The sequence below is a fragment of the Diadema antillarum genome, unplaced genomic scaffold (assembly GCF_040938485.1).
Source record: "Diadema antillarum isolate AM-2024a unplaced genomic scaffold, OU_Dant_1.0 scf00000172, whole genome shotgun sequence".
Lineage (NCBI taxonomy): Eukaryota > Metazoa > Echinodermata > Echinoidea > Diadematoida > Diadematidae > Diadema > Diadema antillarum.
The window spans coordinates 2,109,930-2,131,443 of NW_027271061.1; the positions used below are offsets into that span (position 1 = coordinate 2,109,930).

Below are 21,514 nucleotides of genomic sequence, written 5' to 3' on the forward strand. Positions count from 1 at the left end.
TTACAATATACTCAGAAATAAAAACCTCCACATCTAACGTTATATCGACGTGGATCCCAACGAACTGAGAGTGGGTGGTGGGCAGTAGTTGATCTGCAGGACGTGTAACACGCATTACGAACTATCACACGGTCTTCATAACGCGGGTCTAGAGGACAAGTGTATCTCGTGTTTTGTTTTTCTACCCGAGTGGACTTCATAAGTTTCGCTTCATTCGGGAACTCGTCAATATACTTCATTGTCTTTCCTGACTGTGGTGTGCTTCTTCCGATTGTCTGCTTAGGAAAAGGATGCACATTCTATGAACTGCACAGAAATGCGTGTGTAGGCCAACTGCTGAATTCGTTCAAGCTCACGTGGAGTGAAAGAACAGAACCACCGCTTTCCCCGACGTGTAAGTATCACGGTTTTACAGTGCATGCCTGTATTAGAGTTACATAACCTGAGCCATATTCGAAACATAATCATAATAGGCCTACTCTAGCTATTATGATGACTTGATTTAGAAGTTGTGAAATGATAGATTAAAACATTTCTTAAAACAGCAGGATAATAGTCTATATACGTGTTACCACATCTATTCTATGTGATACCACAAAGGTTCGAGTTATAGGCCTATATATATATATATATATATATATATATATATATATATATTCTTTTTTTAAACCCCATGATATTTCTCAGAGTGACCAGTCCTCTATTCAACGGTTGCTAATGTGACACAAAAAGTCGTATTCAGTTATTGTTACAATGAAAATTTAAAGCGCCAAGTCGTATCGGCATTATTTTGGCGCCAGATGATACCGATCACACTGCTTACGTGATCAAAGGGAAACAGCTATCGTCGTAACTGTGTAGGTCAAATTTTGCTTAATGATCAGCTTTTTAATTGTCGTAAAGGTAATTATAGAACCCGTAAATGCGACGTAAATTGACATTTATTGTTCCATCCATTCTCAGCTCTGGCTAGTGCGAATCACATGCATGATTGTCAGTTTATGTATTAGTAACCAAGTTAGGGGTATACACCAGTGAAATGGTCGTACACTGAGATGTTGATAACAAATCAAATACGATATCTAAAAGTCATATTAATAGAACAAAAAGCGAATGAAATAATATTTTTTTTTTGATGGGATGTACCTGTCAAGTTTGTACATGTAATGCTGATGAACATTGCTATCATAATATGAATGTATCTATGCAACTACTAATCATGTGTATAGTATGCATATACATATTCATTTATTTTCATTTACTTGTATATTTATTATCCACATATAGTAAGTAAAGGAAAAAACATACAACCATCACAAAATTTGCAACTTACAGCATGCAAAATACAATAAATATATCAACATTGGAGGAATCAACAGTAGGCCTAAAGACCTTTCAAAGGCTGATCCCTGTCAGATGAATTGAATGGCAATTATTAACAAAGATTGCATTATATATATATTATATAAATATATATATAAGAGAGAGAGAGAGAGAGAGAGAGGGAGGGAGAGAGAGTGTGTGTATGTTTTAATGTGCAGGTCTATGCATGCACATGTTACCATTTTACTGTGGTTGCTTTCATGTCCCGTTCGGTTTACCCTAAATGCGTTATGCTGTTGAGCAGATAATGTTATGCAAATTTATATGAATCTCCATCCCTTCTTTTGTAATCAGTTTGCTCTGAAAAACAAGTGCTTGGAAAGCTAACAATTTTTCACTCACCAGCGCGTATTGCCACCGAGGCTTTTGGTTTCTAGACAAGTTTTGGTTTTGATATGAGTGAATGAAGTGCCGATACAATATTCTTCACTAGTCTTTGTGTTGAAATAAATGGGTTCGTGGTGCATAATGGTTTAGAGGACAATAAATAGGACTTTCGATTTTTCTTCACGTAGGGGTACCTATGTTGCGTGCGTAGAGTGTGTTTGTATGTGTGTCTGTATATGTGTGACGACTATGGTGTGCTGTGAGGTGTGAGTTGTGGTATATATGTTGATCTGTAGAAGAAAATGTATTTCATACTGAATCGTGCGTATATAGATAGCGAAAGAATGGAGCAAAACTTTAATACATTTCTCTCGGAAAAAGCAGGAAATCTTCATTTCAAGTAATTAAAAGAAGTTGATGTTTTCTTACATTTCACTATGGTGTTTGTGTGTGTGAATGTGGAGAGACGATTATTCAGTTTTAGAGCGTTTCCCCTCCCCCCATTCTGTATTAGGTAAGTATAGTAAAATTAGTCTTCGTATCTACTTTTAGAGTTTATTCGTCTTTGAATTATCTCACTCATTTCTGTACCACAAATAAGAATATCCTTAGAGTATATATTTCTTTAACTCTTAACCCTTTTGTGTGTTAGTGCGTGTTTAGCTTTTCAGCTTCTCGATGCCGGAATAAATCACATTTCGTGAATTTTACAAGCTTGTAATTGCTATCATGTGGCATAAACATGACAGCTTCAGAAATTGTCACTTTTTAGAATACATTCTAATACCCCCCCCCAAAAAAAAAAACAACGTTGATATTCGTTGCAAAATAAAAAGTCACTGACTCAATATATCGTCAGGAAGTCACATACAACCCGTCAATTTCATCACCTCTCCAAAAATGAAAAGCGCATTTAGTTAGTTTATCAAATAAAATGACAGGCGATTATTGTCTGATGTGGTTTTCTTTACCTGATGCCATGTGCTGGTATTCATGAATGCGTGGCACAGGAAAAAGAAGAGGTACCGCTAAGTTTGAGCTTTACTGTCTGATGAAACGTAAGAACCATGCACACTTCCGTGAAGTATTAATTAACAATGCAGTGGTCTACATTTCACCCATTAGACAGTGTAGGGGATTAAGCACGGCTGCAAGCCTACAGCAAGCGGCTCTTCGTTTGGCCTGATTTCTGCCTTCGCGGATATATGTTGTAATGTTGATCAAGACCAGTGTGTGACATCCATGGAAAATTTACCCATACACAAGAAGCAGTCATCACTCCTATTATCTGTGTTCAGGGACGCACATAGTACGGGTAGTTACTCACTAGAGATTTTCAGAATATGTCTCTTTTTTTTTTTTTTTTTGGGGGGGGGGGGGAGAAGTACCATTCAATGCATAATTGACATGCAATAAAATGTTACCGCAAATGATTACAGAAAAAGGTTTACCCTGAACACGCCGAATAAAGAATGTAATATAGAGAAAATGGGACACACTTGGCACAGAGACAGCCTTTGTCTCTACAAAAATTTCTTTCAGTTCAATTCAATTCAAACTTTTTTGAATTGTTTTTTTCGTATGGTCTCGTATTTTGTTACTTTCAACAATATTAATGTCATTATCATATCAATATAGTAGCTATTAGCAGTTGAAATTGTCCATGATATATGATGACATAATATGTACTAAAATATCCTCTTTGTAGGTTTGGGAGAGAAAAGAAATGGCCCAGTGTTCATCGCATTTATATCAGGCATGTTTGGTAAAAGGCTCTTTGTCAGATTGTTCATTCAAACCAACGCTGTAGTAACCAGTAACCACATGCTCGAAGAATTTCTATACATAATATCCGATTAACAACCAAACCGATGCATTTACTGATCCTTACCGCAGCAGAGCCAAGTGAGTCATGAGAGAATACGTCCAAATTAAGAATTCTGTAAAACATTCTCCCCCTTATCTGCAGATATCATTTGGATGATCAATTGACGATGACGATCGAATCTGTGGACGAGAACGCAATCGACCCTCATCCCGAGAGCGCTGACGGGTCCCAGGGAACAGATTTTCCCGAAACCTTGACTTCGACTGAGCTGCCTTTACAAGAGGATTCGGAGACGGACACGATCTCGGAAGACGACGTGAGGTACGCCCTGGCATAGGTAGCTGAATGTTTGTGACAAATGAAAGCACTGACTCGACCCCCACCCCCCCCCCCCCCCCACCCCTCCTCACCTACATATACAGAGACGGCATGACATAGACATGCAATATCTGCTCTTAAGATGACGGTAAAATTCAGAGCGTGAATTGTTTTTTTAATCATTAAGTGACCATCCACCATGGGTAAGATAGTTACGGAAAATGACATCGACGAAGGAACTGATTGACACGCCATATTAGTCGCAACTATAGACTTATTCTGTATCCGGACAACTACCCCCTGTACAACTACCCGACATCTACCTCCGGGCAATTACAGACAGATAACTACTTCCTTAGGACAACGACCAATAAGACAGACCCCTAAGACGGACTACCAGGACAACTACCCCCTATGATAATTACCAAAACAGTGCCAAGTATTGCGATACCAACAGTGCCAGTGTAGAGTACAAATTGTAGATGTATAGATCAGTTTGATCACATCCCCTCCTAGCCTTTTGCCAAGGCCCTCTCGCTGTATGGTGGTGAGCGAGAGAGGGTAAACGAAGCGAGCCCATAACAGTGCGAAAGCGGGCGTGTTGCTCTCGGCTGGGCTCGCTTCGCTCGCCCGTTATAGCCATCATACAGCGAGAGGGCCTTGTCAAAAGGCTAACCCCATACAGGGTTGGCATTATGCACCTAAACTGTCTTGCATATTTTTTTCTATTCCCGTGGGACAGGACACATGCCAAAAACTCACCAAAATGTGACGACGAAACAAATGAGACCAAGACTACGCAGCCGGCTGCTACCAAAGAAGACACGGAACAGAGTTCAGGTGACAATGGCACTCCGAAACACAATCCATGGACTCATTCCAGTCTCTTGAAAATACTGACTCTGCAGTGGCTCTCGCCGCTGTTCAAACTCGCTTACAAGCGACGTCTGGACGAGGCGGATCTCTATCGGATTTCTGAGAACAACTGCGCGAAGCGGAGTGCCGAGGAATTTTCGGTGATGTGGGAGGCCGAACTGGCGAGATGTGGCGCAGACGGAGAGCGCGCGTCGCTAGGGCGCGTCGCGCTGCGTTTCGTGTGGCGTCGCGCCCTGGCGTGCGCAATGCTCGTTACAGTTAGCTCTTTGAGTATTCTGGCCTGCACGGTAAGCACATTGTGGTTGAATCAGATTAAAATAGTATGACTCAAGTACTTGAGATTTTCTGCATACCTTTCTAAGACGTTGTTCTTGACAATAAGAAAGTCTGCCCGAGGTTTACAAGCAAACCTGATTTCACGTACTGATATGCACCGAGTATGAACAATCGGATGAAATGAGACGCTGATAGATCCTCAGGGGAATATGATAACGTTCAATAAATTTAGATATCTCAGCACATCTGCCTATCAGGAATTTCTTCCGTGGCTCCTTCCTGAAGAATTCTGACAACTATCTTTCGTTTGTGTCCTTAGCTTCTATTGTCTAGAGAATGATGGTTACTCAAAACAACCACACAGAAACATTAAATTTACACTTGCTATATACGGTATATCTATTCATCAAACTATATAGTGTACCTACTGTTCATGTCGTAATTTCATGAAGATTTGAATTTAGATTCAGTCTACGTGACCGCTAGGGCATCATGATAAGATGCATGTAAACAAACAACAACAATAAAAACAAAAACGAAGGTTTTAAGGAAACCAAAATACAGATATAGAATGTGGATTGAATAAAAGCAGCAATATCAAAAGAACACATCAATGAAAGCTTGAGAAAATTGGACAATGGAATGAAAAATTGTGAATATTTAAAGTTTTGGTGCCGTCATAGCTGGATTCCACAGAATGCCGATGACGGCACCCGCGAATCCAGCGCAGACTGAGAGTCCGTAGTTCTCTCTATCCATTCATATGAATCTAGTGTCTTCGATCCTTATTTGATCTTGAAACGTCAGAGTGTAGCCTTCAATCCGAAACATTAATCCTGATTATTTCCCATTTTCCCCTTTTCTCTGTCTTTTCCCCCTCTCCCCCTGACAAAGACGATTTCCATAAACGGACTTCTACGGTATGCTGAGGAGGACGACCCACCGGCTTACCGCGGCGTTCTTTACGCCGTCTCGGCTGCAGTCTTCATGTTAACCGCGAACACGTGCATGGGTCTCCACTATTTTTACGGCGTCCAGAACGGTGCGCGCCTGCGCGGTGCCGTCGTGGCCTGCCTGTTTGAGAGGGTTCTACGTCAGCGCGGATTACGAAATAAGTCGGTGGGTGAGGTTGTCAACGTGTGCATCAACGACGGAAACCGTCTTTACGAAGTGAGTGTGACGTCGACGTCGGCGACGCAACTATTTGCAAATCTTGTCTGTATCCTCTTAGCGATCTGCCTTTTACTTCCCGTCAACAATTCATAAAAAGAAGCGGTCGTATCAAATCACATCTCAAGTGTTATTTGTTATACTGTAGTCCAGGCTTAAAAGGCTTCCTCACACCAACAAATCGAATTTGTTACTCTGACATCAATCAGTTTAATCATTTTTATTTTCGTGCTCACATTGAATGTCTTGTTCACCATCCTTTCAGCTCCCCTCCCACAATGAACGGCGGGAAAATTAATACCTGTCACACTAGGCAGGAACATTTCGAGGGCATGCATACGAGTATCTAAATTGTGTTATATTGATTTTCTTGTCAAATTGCTCGTCCTACTTTTGTTTGATAGAGCATGGATTGCGAGCAAAAGACATGTATCACAACACGCAGAGTACTTAGTATGATGAAGAATGGGACCATACAGACGGCATCGCCCGCGCTATGATATCTGTATAGCTGCGGTGAGCACATCTGAAGCCATTGCATAATGGAGCGGGATAATTTCATCGGGTACAAGCTCTGAGGAGCTACAGATATCGCACAGGCAAACTGTTCAATTTATCGTTTAAATCCCAAAATAAAACCTTCACACCAGTTCATGGACGCAGTCGTCATCCTGCGCAAGCGCATGGGTTGGAATTATTCTTTTGAAACTTATTCTTTTCCATTGTCTTTCTGAAGTACACGTAATAGTCGTGTCTATGCATGGTTACTGATTGACAAAATATACTTGCAGTTGATCCACTTCCTGGTATGACGCCAGTGACCAAAGTCGAAATCCGCTTTCTATGACTGTCCCATTTATTTCACCCTGTATTGATGCCACGGTGCAGAATGTAGTGTGGGATACTCTCGTTATACCTTACAACTTCTACAAGAACGAATACATTGTTTCACAATTGTCGTAGACTCTTCCCAGACGCATTTTTTCTTGTTATGTAATTTCATGTTATTGTTTTTGGATTAAATTGGGAAATGAGATGATTCAAATAAAGTGTAAGTCAAACGATCCTTCATTGCCGATATAAATACGATATCCTCCATAAGATCCGATCATTTGCCACCATAAAAGCAATTACGCCCCCAGCAGTGCATTTCTGCTCTTTGATCCGTAGATTTTATTTTGTCATCAACTGTTCAGTTTCGAATACACATTTGCATTGGTTTCGATTTTTTTTTTGTGTGTGTGTGTGCAATGAATTGCGTGATACTTTAGCTCTTGCGCGCTCTCAATATTATTACACTTAAATTGTGTCATACTGCACTTCTTAATCCTAATTGTATATTAACCCATGGTAATTAATTGACACACCGCATCTTGACAATCTTCCGTTTCGCTTTTGATTGAGTCGACAGCCAGTCAGGATTTACAAAGTAAGACAGAGATAGCCTAGCACTCCCAAGAATCTACCAACCATTTTAAAGGGGCCACCTACAGTTGGAATGGTACAAAGTCTGCATAATGTCACAGGGGAGAGGGGACTGTATAACACTTCCTCTTCCTGCTTTAACAACAGGGAGCTTTAGATTTGAGACGCGGACGTAACGACGATTGCGTTGACCATTCTGCTCTCTCATCGTGTTGCAAAGTAGCTTTAGTCATCATTGCGTCAAGTAGCTCTCTGCGTCGTGAATTTGAACGGACGTGAAGCCCCGGTCACACAGCACTCCACGTCTAAATCACGTACAAAAAGTTATGAAAATCTGGTGGACGTGGTCGTAAGTGGTAATTTTTTGGTCAATTTTGGTTTGGCCGTGCTTTGTACGGGGTATGGCCGTTGGCGGCTGTTCCACTGCTGAAGCACTGCCTAAGCACGGCTAACCACGTCCAGCCACGTGTATGTACGCGGAAAAATCCATTTGTTAGTGGTAAGCCGCTAAACACACGCTATTTCCGGTGATACCAACGCGTAACACGCGTCAGATGACCGTGCTCTGCCCGTGACAGACCGCTAAACTTTCGCGTCTTACCGCGTCTCCCCAAGTTTTAATCACTGCCGGAACACGGATTATCACGTGTGTTTCACGTGTTTGCACGTCTTTACCACGTGTGTCGCCCGTGGTTGTCCGCGGAATAAAATTTTGAGCAGTTCAAAACTTTTTACCGCGTCCGACGCCGTTCCGATTTTTCCCCGCGTCCTGCCACGTCTATAAATCGACAGTATCTCGTCTTGAACTCGACATCAACGCGAACAACATCGTCTGCTTCACGGGAGACCACTTTTTGACGTGTTTTGACCGTGATTGTGACCGGGCTTTTAATATGCCCCAGAATATCCGTGAAAACTCAGACATAGCGAGATCGGTTTTGATAAGCCATATCGTGTGCAAGCATAGAACTTTTTTTCCCTCTTAACGTCTGCGTCGCAAATCTAACGCTAAGACGACGCAGCCGTCTCATGCGTGTGCAGAACATTTTTTTTGGCCTAATTAACTTTGTCTTAGCGTTCGCGTCGCAGATCTAAAGCTTGCTAGTGTGGACCCCGCTCAACAAAGATAATCATTCGTACGATGTAATAATTGTAAGTACTTCATGTGGCAAAACCCCACACAAAGACGTTCCTAGTACATTACTCAACTGAATTTGTTGTGTGCAAGTCGTTGACATGGTAATTGTCAAGAGTGAGTTAACTTATGTCATCATTAGCAAACGAATTTGAAGTTGAAGTTGAACTTTCAACGTGTCTTTTCGTCATTCTTTTCAGTGATATAAAGCTTGCAATATCGACTTACACTTCGTTGTCGTGTCTCGCGCCCACCGTATTTGGCGACAGTTAAAAACACTCTACAGCACTGTATAAAGAATACGAGAATCTCCATTCTTGCACAACCACTAATCTATACAGAGATGATTGACAACCTGACTCCCCCTTGATGTTCTTTCCCGCCCGACTTTGTCGATTTGAGCATAAAGGAGACCTGTTTTATATCTGATCTTTATTCTTTTTCCCTTGGAAAGGGCGTCGTATTTACACCTTTAATTGGAGGAGGACCTGCAGTATTCATCTGCGCATGCGCGTATCTGGTCAGCATCATGGGTCCGTCGGCCTTCGTAGGAATGGCAATCTATGCAGGAACTTACATACTTCAGGTAGGACGTGCTTAGTTCGTGGTTGTTGCTGCTATTTTCCTTGTTTCGATATCTTGAGTGGAACTTAAGTTATAGCAACTACCAAAGCACATGTCACATGTGTATGTATGTATTTATGTATGTATGTATGTATATACAACTGTATTATATTGAAACAAGAAAGGGAAAACTGACCAGAAACAAATAATAAATAGTGTTTGAGCAAAGAAAATGGGTTTTCAAAGTTCTCACTATATATATATATATATATATATATATATATATATATATATATATATCATATATCATATAATCATATATACATGCGTGCATTATGTGTATGTGTGTGTGGTGTATGTATGTGAGCTACATTCACAATAATGAATGATCATTGGTATTTCCGCGTGCACGAGAGGCGAGTGCACGTGAAGGAAATCAGCCATACAACTCGAACATATCAATTTCCAGCTGCAAAGTTGTTTGAACCGCAATGTTTCACTTACCCCTTGTTGCCATCTTCAGTTGCAATAAAAATATGCAGACTTTGAGGTTTTCAAACAATACTTATGATAATAGTACGTACATTTCTTTTAGGATTCAAACGAAAATGCTGGTGATGACGAAGCTAACGATGATTATTATGACGTCGTTGTTGTTGATGATAATGCCGATGATAACCAGTAAAGGCAATGTCAAGGACAATCATGAGACTTTGTGGTCGGTTAGTGGTAATTCTTGTACAATTCATATTTGCGGAGCATCTTCATGATGTCCATACTCTTTTTGGCAACGTCATTAGCAGCCGATTGTCTCCTTATAATAATGTTAGTTGTTCCGTTGATTGTGTTGCCCCCCCCCCCCCCCACCCCCTCCCCGCCTCCGGCATTCCTACCACACTGAAAAAAAAGATACTGCAAAATAATTCTGTTACTACTTTTTTGGGGGGCAACGAACATTATTAAAGCTTGCCAATTGCCCATAGAGCATCCTCATTCAAATTTTTGAATACTTCAATTGAATTCTTTTGAAACAAGAAAATAAAACATTACCTTTCTTTACAAACGCACAGAAAAAAAAGATCGTGAACAAAAACCGGGAAACATTAGGAGAAAAAAACGCACGTACGTTTTCTTCTTTCACTTACCAGGCACTAATGATCTTTTCATACTCTTTGATCTGATAACAACTCTATCACTTTCATAATCAGCAATTTGATCTATCTGATGTGTATCAAAATGTGTATGCAGTTCTACCTGACATTCTACGCCAAGGTGAAGTGCCGGAAACGCATGGTGAGGCAGACGGACAGACGGGTGGAAATCATCAACGAAATGCTGACCTGTATCAAGTTCATCAAGATGTACGCCTGGGAAGACTTCTTTGAAAAGACAATCAAAGGTGATGTGGATTCCACTTATAGAGATTTTTTTAATGAATTATATTAATCATAATTATTATAAAATGGGCTTTCGAATCTCTGCAATCTGATTTGTCAATTATCATGCATTGATTTTCACTGAACGCATGGCTCAAGCCTTGTACAGTTTTGTAGGTGTACCATAGGCGCATGATGGGAAAAAGGTTGAATTTCATGAATCAACGGGCCGATTTGTATAAAAAGGCTTATTTCGTGGATCAGTGAGAATTGGATGCTCTCGTTTAAATTTGGAAACAGTCTTAAACCCACTCGTTGCGCTCGTACTTGGGTTTAAACAGCTCCAAAGTTAAACTCGCGTATCCATTTCTCTTCGATTCACTTTATCCTGTGCATAATTTGTATACTCACACATCAATACGGTGTAAAAACAGTCAAAAGCATCAAAGACATTTACAGGCGCAATGCACACGGTCCGCCGTTAGAAAGACGGACAAATCTCCAGCAAATTTTGGGATGTATATACCTTACGCTACTACTGGTGCTGATGGTACCGTGTTGATGCAAAATGAAGCATCATTTTGTAGAACTGAATCCAATTTCTATGTTACCCAGAGACTCCAACCCAAAGCACCTTCTGATCTGGAGATTCTCCCGCCTGAAACCCCTTCAAACGGGAGACTCAGGGATGCCAAGTTAAAAAAAATTATGAGTGAGATATTCATGACTCGGCATCTCGGCTTGCGAATAAGCACGCGAGCAAGGGTGTGGGAGGTGTCCCCCCCCCCCCCCCCCCCCTGTGGCCCGAGTCCCACGGTAGGGAGCTTTTTCAATTTCATCAGCTAGGTGCATATTTAAGTGACTATTTTTTTATTTATTTTCAAAGACAAAAGGGAAATATACCATCATTTGCAACTATCACTTTAATCTTTTGAGCTATACTCTTTAATATAGGCCCAAGTTGCAGACTTGGCCCGATGCGTGAAAAAATGGGTGCCATGCGTGAGATCGTGAGATTGCCCCTAAAATCCTAAATGCTTGAGTCTCACGCAGAATGCGCGAGACTTGGTAGCACTGGAGACTCCAAGTTGATGTGTGCGAAGCGCGAAATTCCTAGGGTTCTAGATGCTCTCTGGTGCTATCTAAGGCTTATTTTTTTTTCAACATACAATAGCAATAAGTAAGAAATCCTTTCCAACGGGAGACACAGAGCCAGGGCGGGAGAAATTAAATCTCAAGCGGGAGAACGGGAGATTTTGCAAAAATAGGTTTTCGGCGGGAGATCTCCCGTCGAAAACGGGAGAGTTGGAGTCTCTGGTTACCACTGAAGAAAATCAAATATTATCGTATTGTTTTTGTTTTGTTTTGTTTTGTTTGTTTGTGTGTTGTTTTTTTTTGGGGGGGGGGGGGGGTGGGGGTGGGGGTGGGGCATACTGTACAATTGCATTTCAATATGGCGTTGTTGTACATTGCATGTAACCCAGTTTACCAGAGCATGTTTATGGATTGTACATTTATAGGTTTGTGTTGTTTTTTTTCACATGTTCGGATAAAACTAGAGTATGGAAATGAGGAAATAAATCACCCGGAACCGATGATCTAGTTATGACCGGATTCTCTGGTACTATGTATGCTCATGTCTCCACACACCAAACTGTCGATGTGTTGAAAATGCTAAATAGGAATCCATTATCCAAGCTGGTATTGGCACTGGACTTTGTTTGATATGAGTTTTAAAAATTGAAACAACGAATAAACGCAGGGTTCCTATGATGATCACCTATGGCATGACAGTTCGTTAGTCCGAAGGTTCGTTAGTGCGAAGATTCGTTATTCCGAAAAAGAAATAGCGTTCGTTATTCCAAAGGTTCGTTATTCCGAAAACGAAATAAGGTTCCTAATTCCGAAGATTCGTTAGTACGCACTATTCTTTTCTTCTTCTTCTTCTTCTTTTTTTTTTTACTTTTTTAGATTGACAAACCTTATTTCAATTTTTAGATCAAGGAATCTTCGGAATAACGAATCTTACTTCATTTTCGAATCAACGCGCTATCGGAATAATGTATGTAGGCCCAAGTTCATTTTCGGAATAATGAACATCACCCAGCATGCTGATGTCTCTTTGTTCGTATTCACAGCTATCAGACGTAAAGAGCAACTGTACCTGGCGTGTATTGGTATAATGCGCGGATTCGAAAAGGCGCTGGTCGTCTTGACGCCGATCACTGCTATCGAATCGACGATCATGGTTCACTTAGCTCTCGGCAACTGTCTGACTCCATCCATGGTGAGTTGCTTCGTTTATTTCGTCCCGTCTTTGTACTGTACCTTGTACTTTTTTTGTTGTTGTTTTACGTTCGATAGGAAAAATGTGTCACATATCAATCAACGTCAATCGGTGTCATCTGTACAGTATATATTCTGAATTCTAATTCTGAAATCCATTTATCTTTTTATGTATACTATTGCTATTTATATGATTTTCTGGACCCCTCGGTATCAGAACAGCAATGTCTTTTAGGCACAGCTGAGCAGGGCAGTCCAGCCGTATCCCAGTTAACATGTTTGATCATTATTTGTGTGTGTGTGTGTGTGTGTGTGTGTGTGTGTGTATGTATCTTTCACGTTGATTTTATGCGGATAATAAATACAATACAATAGAATACGATAGAATCTCAAGCCATGCACCTGTTACACTCACAGGCCTTCACCTCACTGGCGGTTATCTTCAGCATGCGGTCGATGCTCACCATGTCTCAGTTCGGCTACATGCACTTTAGTGAGATGCTGGTGTCTATACCGCGACTCAAGGAACTCTTGCTCGCGGACGAAGTCGCGCCCGTCTGTGACAAGATAGAGGACGATATCGTGGTCGTGCGGATGGAATCGGTGTCGGCTGTCTGGCAGAAAAATGACCTGGGAAAGTCCACAGCAGCTACAAACCATCATGCAGAAGAAGATGTCCTGCTTGACCACGTATGTCCTGTCTATCTCCAAACTTGCGTCTTTGATCTTGCTGCATCGTGTTTGCTTGCTGGAATCGGCGATAAGAAAGTTCTTATTTTATCAATATATACTATATTCTTTATCTTATTTCACAATTTGAAATACTACATCCGGGAAAAATAAAGACTGACTGTAATTGGATCTAAAACAAAGACAAACACTTCAACTATTGACATGATCCTAAAAATGATACAGATGTAGACTGCAGGAATAATAATTATTTCCCCATTTCTATTTCCTCTCGAAAAAAAGGACAAAGACTCACCCGTGAGTGATGGAAGCGGAGACAGCCCGAGAGAGCAACCTCAGACAGAAATTCTCGACAACGTGTCACTTCGAGTGGAAAAGGTGAGAAATAGAATCCCAATTCAAAGGCATTGAGTCCTAGCTTATGTGCAAAATTAATGCACATCAAAATAATGTAGGGCCTACTTTTATAATCGCACCATTTCACAATGAACATAGAAACCCCTCTTGTGATCTAACTCACGTGTGGATCCTGACTCTCCTGCTCACTTCGCTCATGGGAATGTCACCCTGTCACTTTCTTGGTCATCGTGGAAATGGAAGTTGTGGAATTAACCTCAAATATAGGACTACATGTAGATTCAGAGAATACAGAAATAGCAGTAGTACATATTAGTGGCGTTTGAGGAAATTCGGACAATCCGTTCAAAACGTTGAATTTTCAAAGTTTCCGTACCGCTATACCTTGATAAGAAGGCTGTTATACAGCAATTCGTGATGTCAGAGTTGCACATGGATGTAAAGAAGACATTCAGAAAATTTGACATGTTAAAAATTTTCTAGCATAATAAAATAGCACATTTCTTTTTTTTTTTCAGGAGGCAAAGGGAATAGCATTATATTTATATCAATATGATGATGATAATGATGATAGTGCATTATAATGGTATTTGAATTAGATACAGAGTGTCAGAGAATGTACATGATGTATGGATGACTAAATGTATTTCGATGGCAGGGTTCTCTCGTCGGTGTTTGTGGCAGCGTTGCCAGCGGAAAGACTTCGCTGCTGCACACCATTCTTGGAGAAACCTGTGTTACCACGGGAACCGTAGCTGTGAGGGGCTCGATAGCTTACACCGCCGAAGATCCCGTCATCGTCAACGCCACCCTGCGGGAAAACATCCTCCTCTTCGGAGACGGCGACTTCGACGAGTCTCGCTATCGCGAGGCCATCCGGGTGGCCTGCCTCGCCGACGACATCGAGGAGCTGCCGAGCGGAGACTCGACGGAGATCGGTGAGCGGGGAATCAACCTGAGCGGCGGGCAGAGGCACCGAGTGAGCCTGGCCAGGGCCGTGTATGCTAACAGGGATGTCTACCTTCTGGACGATCCGCTAAATGCTGTTGACACGACAGTCGGTGCGCACATCTTCGAGGAGTGTATAGTGGGGGCGCTGCGAGATAAAACCGTTATTCTCGTGACGAACCAACTGCAGGTAGGCACAGCGATAGTCAACAAACAGCAAAAAACTTGACGCAGACTTTATTTTTACCTATCATATTATTCATGTATTTTAATACTTCCTTGTACGCGCATCTGCGAATCGAGTTGGTGACACTTCAGAACAAGATAAGCCCTTTGTATTTATATGCACATACATTGTATTGCGGCATTCAAATCGCAAATGCAACTTTCTTAGAAGTATATGCTTTTGTTGGACAGTTTATTCTAAAATGAATGTTCATAACGCGTCGATGTGTGTTTTATACTACATGATACCACTTTCGATGGTGAAAATTTTGCGGCGCGATTGCCATCAAATGAAGGTATCCTGTGAGGTCTTGTACGATCCGGAGATCAACAAATGTGTTATGGATTAAGGGAGAACGTGTATATGTCTTGATTTGCCGGCAATCACATCGTTACGAAATACCATATCCGTTTATTCATGCTTAGTAAGGAAACAATACCGTCACCTATTCAATTTATTTAAAAAGGAGCATTAGCAGCTATAATTTGATTTTGATAAATCAATTAAAGCTTATAGTTATCGAGGTCTTCGCTTGTCGAGGGCCTTTCGTTCAATCGCGTCAGCTCAGATGACACAATGACATGTATCATGAGATTTATATTTCATTATTTCTTACAGTATTAATCTCGATCTTTCTTCACAGTTTTTAAAAAGATGCGACAGAGTGATTGTCATCGGTAACGGACGTATAACGGAAGAAGGAACTCACGCCCAGCTCATGGATAACGACTCCGGGTATGCTGCCCTCATACGGTCGTTCGATGTTACTCATGGGAAAACAGCTGATGACAACAGCAATGGCAATGAAGATGGTGAAAAGTCATTTCCAACAAAGACGCATGATGGGAAAAGGAGAGAGGGCGAACACAACGGGACTCTAGTTGTGGCAGAGAATAGAGAGTCTGGGTCAGTCAGTCTGAAGACTTTCGCCCAATACTGTCACCACGCTGGAGGATATATTAAATGTATTATTGCTCTGTTATTGTTCTGTACCTGTCCAGCCAGTGCGGCTTTTAGCAGTGCATGGCTGAGCAAGTGGATGAGCGCCATGGAAGACTCGTTACCTAGCAACACTTCTAGTTCGAACACGTGTGATGCCCCTCAAGCTGACATCCTCGTACATCCCGACTTCACCTATTATCGGGACATCTACTCTTTCAGTTTGATTGCTGTGTTTGTTGCTTGCATTGTGAATGTATTATTCTACGTGTACATCACCGTCTCGGCCGCCTCCAATCTTCACCGGTCTCTCTTACAGCGAGTCTTCTCTTCCCCAATGAGCTTCTTCGACACCACGCCGTCCGGTCGGGTTCTCAATCGCTTCTCGCGAGACATCGACGAGACGGACACGGCGCTGCCAAATCTTCTGGAGACATTCCTCTGGAATAGTCTAACCGTTGTTGCCTCGGTGTGTGTCATCATCGCTGTCTTTCCGTGGTTCATTATTGGCGTCGTGATCTTCTCTCTGTTCTTCATCTGGGTGTCCCTCCATTTTCTACCGGGAATTCGCGATATAAAGCGAATCGAGAACGTGACACGCTCCCCTCTGCTGAGCCACTTCAAAACCTGCGTCGAGGCTCAGGTGACAATCCGCGCGTTTGCAAGAGAGCAGATGTTCCTCGATCAGTGTACTAACCTCATTGACGACAACTCAAGTCCGCGAATGTTGTTCACCGTCGGTCAGCGATGGCTCGCCTTCAGGCTAGACTTTATCGTAGCACTTGCAGAGCTCTTCGTAGGAATATCTGTAGTTTGTACCCACGGAAGTATCGCGGCTGCCTACGCCGGATTAGCGCTGTCCTACTCGGTGCAGATACTTGGCATGCTTCAGTTTGGTACAAGACAGGCAATGGAAACCCTTGCCCGTTTTACGTCTGTAGAACGCATTACTGATTACATCAACACATTAGAACGTGAAGAGGCCGATCATTCCTGCCATATCATTCCGGAAAACTGGCCGAAACAAGGGGGCATCATTTTCAGCTCAATTCACATGAGGTACAGGTCGTATCTTCCTCTAGTGCTCAAAGATCTTTCCTTCCAGATCCACGCCGGAGAAAAAGTGGGCATTGTAGGCAGAACCGGTTCGGGCAAATCGTCCATCGCCGCCGCGCTCTTCCGGCTAGTGAAAGCAGAAACGGGACGAATATCTATAGATGGTCTGGACATTGCTGGAATCAGTCTCCGAGACCTCCGCTCAAGGATCTCCATCATACCCCAGGATCCTGTCCTCTTCATCGGCACCGTCCGTTACAACCTCGACCCTTACAACAAGTTTTCAGATGATGACATCTGGGACGCCTTGGAGAAGACCTCCATGAAGGAGAAGGTGGCGAATGCCGAGATGCAGCTCGAGGGGCCCGTTATGGAAAAAGGCTCAAACTTCTCAGCCGGGGAGAGACAACTCCTGTGCCTCGCGAGGACTCTCCTGCGTGGCTCCAAGATTATTTTCCTGGACGAGGCCACTGCTACCATCGATAACGAGACGGACAGCCTCATCCAGGCCACAATTCGCGGAGAATTCGCTGACCGCACCGTGCTGACCATCGCCCATCGCCTTCACACCGTGCTCGACACGGATCGCATCATGGTGCTCGATTCGGGTCACATCGTCGAGATGGACACACCCGATAGACTTCTCGCTGACAAGCAGTCAGTGTTCAGTGCCATGATGAGCGTGGGCGAGATATCCGCGTGTGATGAATAGCATGAGCAAACAGACGTCTTCCTAGAGTAGAACATTGTATGCTGTTCCAGGGATACTCACGTAATACATAAAAACGGTGGTGAGCGAGCAACTCGTTGAAGATGAATTTCGGATATGAAAACTAAGTTCTTTTGGGCGATGTAATGAATTTATGAAGGAATCACACTGTCCCGAAATTGAGTAAAGATGGACACGAAATATAAGGAAATAATCCAATTTGGCTCTGATCCTGTAAACTTCCTGTCATTCCTGAGGGCACCTTACACCATCGTATGACCGTCAATGGAGTTTGGCAACTTCGTGAGCGGCGGAAAATCTTCTGCAAGCTATCCCCCTCCCCCCCCCCCCCAAAAAAAAAACAACAACAACAACACACACACACACACACACACACACAAACAAACCCAGCCCGCAGATCTTGCAACGGTCATTCCATGATAGAGGTTCACATCTTCGTGTAATCTTCTAGTGTAGTTCGGATGTCATCGTGCGACCTTCTCTAGGCATCGTATTTGCTTCGTTTCTTGATTGGCTTTTGACCAAGTTCGGGGTTAACTTGGTGCGAAATTGAAAATTCCATATTCGTATGGTCAATGTCAATTTCTGGACAGTGTGACGCCATCGGAGTTTCATCGGTGTGACATGAAGGTGCACTATAACCCCAATTTTTGTCTTATCTGCTAAGAAGCTTAGCCAGGACTACTAATAATCTATTATCGATCGGTTGTACTGTAAATTGACATTGCACACAGAACAATCCATTTTGCCAGCAATATAAAATGGTACAATAAAAAGCAATCAGATTGTTTACCCCCCCCCCCCCCCCACACACACATTTTAGTTTTCCATGTGAATATGCACAGTGTACTATAACTTATGTGTCTACTAAGTCTTGCGCTCGTGTGCTCCCGATGTCCAGGCCTTCTGCGCATCTTGGCGGTGTGAAAAGTGAGAGAAACGGGACTATTGAGGTATTGAAGTAACTGCGAGTCACACAGAAATAGTCACACTCGTACACCCGTTCAAAAAATCTTGTCAAAGCATGTATGGATGACATCATGATCAAAAAGACGTACGTTTATTTAAGAAAATGCATTTTGTAATATTTATGATTCTAGTCTACGAGCTAGGAAGTGGATTGTTACCGCCATACCACTGTGTTTAGAAAATATAAATACCGCTGAAAAAAACCCCAACAACTTATCTCTGGGAAAATTTTGTCATTACACGACATTGAGATCAAATTTGTGTGCAAGATATAAAATTCTTTGTTGAATATTAATGGCATATCACATAAAAACGGTTGCCATTCCTCGATATAGCGCTGAAATACTTGTTTTTAGTATGGAAGTGATATTCTTTCCTTATTCTATTATAACGATTATAGTGACTTGTATAGAGGGAGTGTAATATGGATTACGTGACCCAAACTGTTAGATTGCATACAGCTGATGACTCTGTTCCCTCAAAAACTTGGATTCACATCCTAATATGCTTCATGTATACCGAACTAGCAACTCCCATGGATGGATAATCCTTAAAGCGATGTCTAGAGCTTAAAGTTGCCTTCACAAGAGGGAAAGGTTATAAGACATCTGGATATCCTCTCTGCCAAGCAGAGAGCGAACTTCACTTTGCTCACTATTTTTATCAAAAGACAGATGGAAATACAATGTAGGCCTACATGTATTTGTGTGAAGGATGAAAATGACGACCATCGCCGATTTACTGTCCAGTTTCATACTGAATGTGGGGGGCATCAAAATTATTCACTGAGTCAACCAGCAAATACAGGGATTGTGACGTGTAATTTTCATATCTTTAACTATTATAGTCCAACACTTGTGGCGACGTATCAGGCTTATGGCTGAAAACCGCGCATTAATATGCATGCGAGAAAAGAGCGACATTATTTAGACCTGTAATTGTATTTACACTGTGTTAAAATGCTCTCAGAGGAAACTCCATCCACTACATGTTTATTTTGTCTTTAATAACAGGGTGATATCATCAAGACAAGGAGAAGTTAAAGTTTTATTACAACCAAAAGAAGAGAAAAAAGAATGGCAAGTTTTATGTTCTATAAGCTTTCTTGAAACAGTGATACATGTATCGGATATCTGTGGAATAATATATATATCTGATACATGTATAAATATATATCTGATATCTGCTAGACTTGCATACTTGCATGATAAATCAAAATGTGATGTATGACCAAACCTCACATACCTCCGTCCTCTCACTCCAAGGAATATCATTTAAATCCCAGCATATCTACAGTTAATGTAGTAAAACTTTTTACAGATATCAAGAGAATGATATTCTTTGAATGTGTGTGGGTATGTGCATGTTTTGTGTATGTGTGTTCTTTCTTTTTTGCATTTAGCACGTGTGTGTGTGCATGTGTGCGCATATGGGTGTATATATGTATGTGTGTTTTTATGGGGGCTTTTTGTGTGTAGTGTGTGCATGGGTCTGCATGTACGTGTCAGGTGTTTGTGTATAGATAACTGGAGGGGGGATATCAACAGGTGCAAGGGGGAAGAGAGGGTGAAGGGGACTGGAATAAATCATAGATTATAGGGTTAGGAGGGGCAGCTGTTGAGAGCTGTTGGGGGGGGGGGGAGTGGGGTCTTTGGTCAATATACAATATGATGATATCCTATTTTGCTGTACACATGTGTAATAATATCAATCACTATTTTTTTTTTACTGACTGGAATGGCAAATGTCAAATATCCAGTTGTAATTTTTGTTTCTAATGAATAATAACATATTTGTATGTAACATTACTCAAAACAATACGATATCAGAAACAAGTCGATGGAATGCTTTATTTTTCAAGTTTGAAAGTAATTGGGTGATTTCCATGTGAATGTATGTTATGTTATGTTAATGCTACTGTCATTTCAAATTGGCTGAATAAATAATGATGATAATGATAATAATAATAATAATAATGTGGGTGAATAAAGAATATTGAATGAAAATGTGTTTGTGTGTGTGTGGATTCAAAGAAATGGCTTCCTTTTCAAAGGAATATATATCAACAGTTTCTAAAGTATGATACTTCATTGTTCATCTAATTTTTTCAATGACCTGCATATAAAACTGATTGATGCACGCATTCTTTCTGATGTCACTAAATGTCAGAAAACCATGAACACGAGTATGTCATGATACTTTGATTGTTTGAAGAGAGAGAGAGAGAGAGAGAGGTATGAGTAGAAACTTGAACAAATATGGCATGGAATAGGAAAGTTATGCCTGTTGAAAAGACAAAAGTTACATATTGGATAAGTTGTGGACATCCCTTTTCACTGTTTTGTGAATGAATTGCTCACCCCCCCCCCCCCCCCCCCATTTTCATTCTTGTGGTTGAAATACAATTCTTCTTTATAGAAATCCTTCCCTCAAAGTTGAACCATGTAATCAGGTGGAAGGGAAAATAATATGAATATACTAACAGTATGTGTACAAAGTTAATAGAAAGTTATTCAGAATTTCTTCCCAGTGTGAATACAACACTTTTGAAGAGTATGAAAATTAAGCAAACAGAGACCTGACCATCTTCTTGTCATCATTTAAGTCCATATCCAACTTGAAGCAACACAAACTG

The 21,514-nt window shown here is 41.5% G+C and overlaps 1 protein-coding gene across 1 annotated transcript; it reads left to right on the forward strand.

The window, feature by feature from the left end:
- The first annotated feature begins 300 nt into the window (after positions 1–300).
- Positions 301–18,090, forward strand: LOC139722835 (ATP-binding cassette sub-family C member 5-like). The gene is made up of 11 exons (XM_071634130.1): positions 301–394; positions 3,680–3,859; positions 4,599–5,019; positions 5,903–6,178; positions 9,193–9,324; positions 10,551–10,701; positions 12,817–12,965; positions 13,382–13,654; positions 13,937–14,032; positions 14,670–15,149; positions 15,829–18,090. Exons 2-11 carry the CDS (start codon positions 3,705–3,707, stop codon positions 17,890–17,892), a joined length of 4,197 nt encoding a protein of 1,398 aa, XP_071490231.1. The 5' UTR covers positions 301–394; positions 3,680–3,704; the 3' UTR covers positions 17,893–18,090.
- The last annotated feature ends 3,424 nt before the right edge of the window (positions 18,091–21,514 follow it).